We start from the raw sequence: 2,103 nt of genomic DNA, 5'->3' as shown, positions 1-2,103 counted from the left end.
GTGGTAGAGGTGGTAGAGGTAGAGGTGGTAGTGGTAGAGGTGGTAGTGGTGGTAGTGGTAGAGGTGGTAGAGGTAGAGGTGGTAGTGGTAGAGGTGGTAGTGGTGGTAGTGGTGGTAGAGGTGGTAGTGGTGGTAGTGCTAGAGGTGGTAGTGTTAGTAGTGGTAGAGGTGGTAGTGTTAGTAGTGGTAGAGGTGGTAGTGGTGGTAGAGGTGGTAGTGGTGGTAGTGCTAGAGGTGGTAGTGTTAGTAGTGGTAGAAGTGGTAGTGGTGGTAGTGGTGGTAGTGGTAGAGGTGGTAGTGGTAGTAGTGGTAGAGGTGGTAGAGGTGGTAGTGGTGGTAGTGGTAGAGGTGGTAGAGGTGGTAGTGGTGGTAGTGGTGGTAGAGGTGGTAGTGGTGGTAGTGGTAGAGGTGGTAGTGGTGGAAGTGGTAGTGGTAGAGGTGGTAGTGGTGGTAGAGGTGGTAGTGGTGGTAGTGGTAGAGGTGGTAGTGGTGGAAGTGGTAGAGGTGGTAGTGGTAGTGGTAGTGGTAGTAGTGGTAGTGGTGGTAGAGGTGGTAGTGGTAGTGGTGGTAGTGGTAGATGTGGTAGTGGTAGTGGTAGTAGTGGTAGTGGTGGTAGCGGTAATAGTGGTTGTGGTGGTAGTGGTGGTAGTGGTAGATGTGGTAGTGGTGGTAGTGGTAGAGGTGGTAGTGGTGGTAGTGGTGGTAGTGGTAGAGGTGGTAGTGGTGGTAGTGGTAGATGTGGTAGTGGTGGTAGTGGTAGTAGTGGTAGTGGTGGTAGCGGTAGAGGTGGTAGTGGTGGTAGTGGTAGAGGTGGTAGTGATGGCAGTGGTGGTAGTAGTGGTAGTGGTAGAGGTGGTAGTGGTGGTAGTAGTGTTAGTGGTGGTAGTGCTGGTAGTGGTAGAGGTGGTAGTGGTGGTAGTGGTGGTAGAGGTGGTAGTGGTGGTAGTAGTGGTAGTGGTGGTAGTAGTGGTGGTAGTAGTGGTAGAGGTGGTAGTAGTGGTGGTAGTGGTGGTAGAGGTGGTAGTAGTGGTAGTAGTAGTAGGGGTGGTAGTAGTGGTAGAGGTGGTAGTAGTAGTAGTAGTAGTAGTGGTGGTAGAGGTGGTAGTAGAGGTAGTAGTAGTAGGGGTGGTAGTAGTGGTGGTAGAGGTGGTAGTAGTGGTAGTGGTAGATGTGGTAGTGGTAGAGGTGGTAGTGGTGGTAGTGGTGGTAGTGGTAGAGGTGGTAGTGGTGGTAGTGGTAGATGTGGTAGTGGTGGTAGTGGTAGTAGTGGTAGTGGTGGTAGCGGTAGAGGTGGTAGTGGTGGTAGTGGTAGAGGTGGTAGTGATGGCAGTGGTGGTAGTAGTGGTAGTGGTAGAGGTGGTAGTGGTGGTAGTAGTGTTAGTGGTGGTAGTGCTGGTAGTGGTAGAGGTGGTAGTGGTGGTAGTGGTGGTAGAGGTGGTAGTGGTGGTAGTAGTGGTAGAGGTGGTAGTAGTGGTAGTGGTGGTAGTAGTGGTGGTAGTGGTGGTAGAGGTGGTAGTAGTGGTAGTAGTAGTAGGGGTGGTAGTAGTGGTAGAGGTGGTAGTAGTAGTAGTAGTAGTAGTAGTGGTGGTAGAGGTGGTAGTAGTGGTAGTAGTAGTGGTAGAGGTGGTAGTAGTGGTAGTAGTAGTAGGGGTGGTAGTAGTGGTAGAGGTGGTAGTAGTAGTAGTAGTAGTAGTAGTGGTGGTAGAGGTGGTAGTAGTGGTAGTAGTAGTAGGGGTGGTAGTAGTGGTGGTAGAGGTGGTAGTAGTGGCAGTAGTAGTAGGGGTGGTAGTAGTGGTGGTAGTAGTGGTAGAGGTGGTAGTAGTGGTGGTAGTGGTGGTAGAGGTGGTAGTAGTGGTAGTAGTAGTAGGGTGGTAGTAGTGGTGGTAGAGGTGGTAGTAGTGGTGGTAGTGGTGGTAGAGATGGTAGTAGTGGTGGTAGAGGTACTAGTAGTGGTGGTAGAGGTGGTAGTAGTGGTCGTGGTGGTGGTGGTAGTAGTAGTAGTGGTAGTGGTGGTTGTGGGGTTAATGGTGGGAGTAGTGGTAGAGGTGGTAGTGGTGGTAGTGGTGGTAGAGGTGGTAGTGGTAGTGGTGGTAGTGGTAGTGG

The 2,103-nt window shown here is 51.4% G+C and overlaps 1 protein-coding gene across 1 annotated transcript; it reads right to left on the bottom strand.

Moving 5' to 3' along the window:
- Positions 1-623: 623 nt before the first annotated feature.
- LOC127908380 (integumentary mucin C.1-like) lies at positions 624-1,811 on the bottom strand (the record flags this gene model as incomplete). Its single annotated transcript, XM_052466695.1, has 1 exon — positions 624-1,811. A coding segment is annotated over one exon (1,188 nt), but the record flags the coding sequence as incomplete, so codon positions are not given.
- Positions 1,812-2,103: the final 292 nt, after the last annotated feature.

This window comes from Oncorhynchus keta, chromosome 17 (genome assembly GCF_023373465.1).
Source record: "Oncorhynchus keta strain PuntledgeMale-10-30-2019 chromosome 17, Oket_V2, whole genome shotgun sequence".
In the NCBI taxonomy this organism is placed as follows: domain Eukaryota; kingdom Metazoa; phylum Chordata; class Actinopteri; order Salmoniformes; family Salmonidae; genus Oncorhynchus; species Oncorhynchus keta.
The sequence above is the reverse complement of the archived record's forward strand: the minus strand, read 5'-3'. Positions and strand labels throughout refer to the sequence as shown.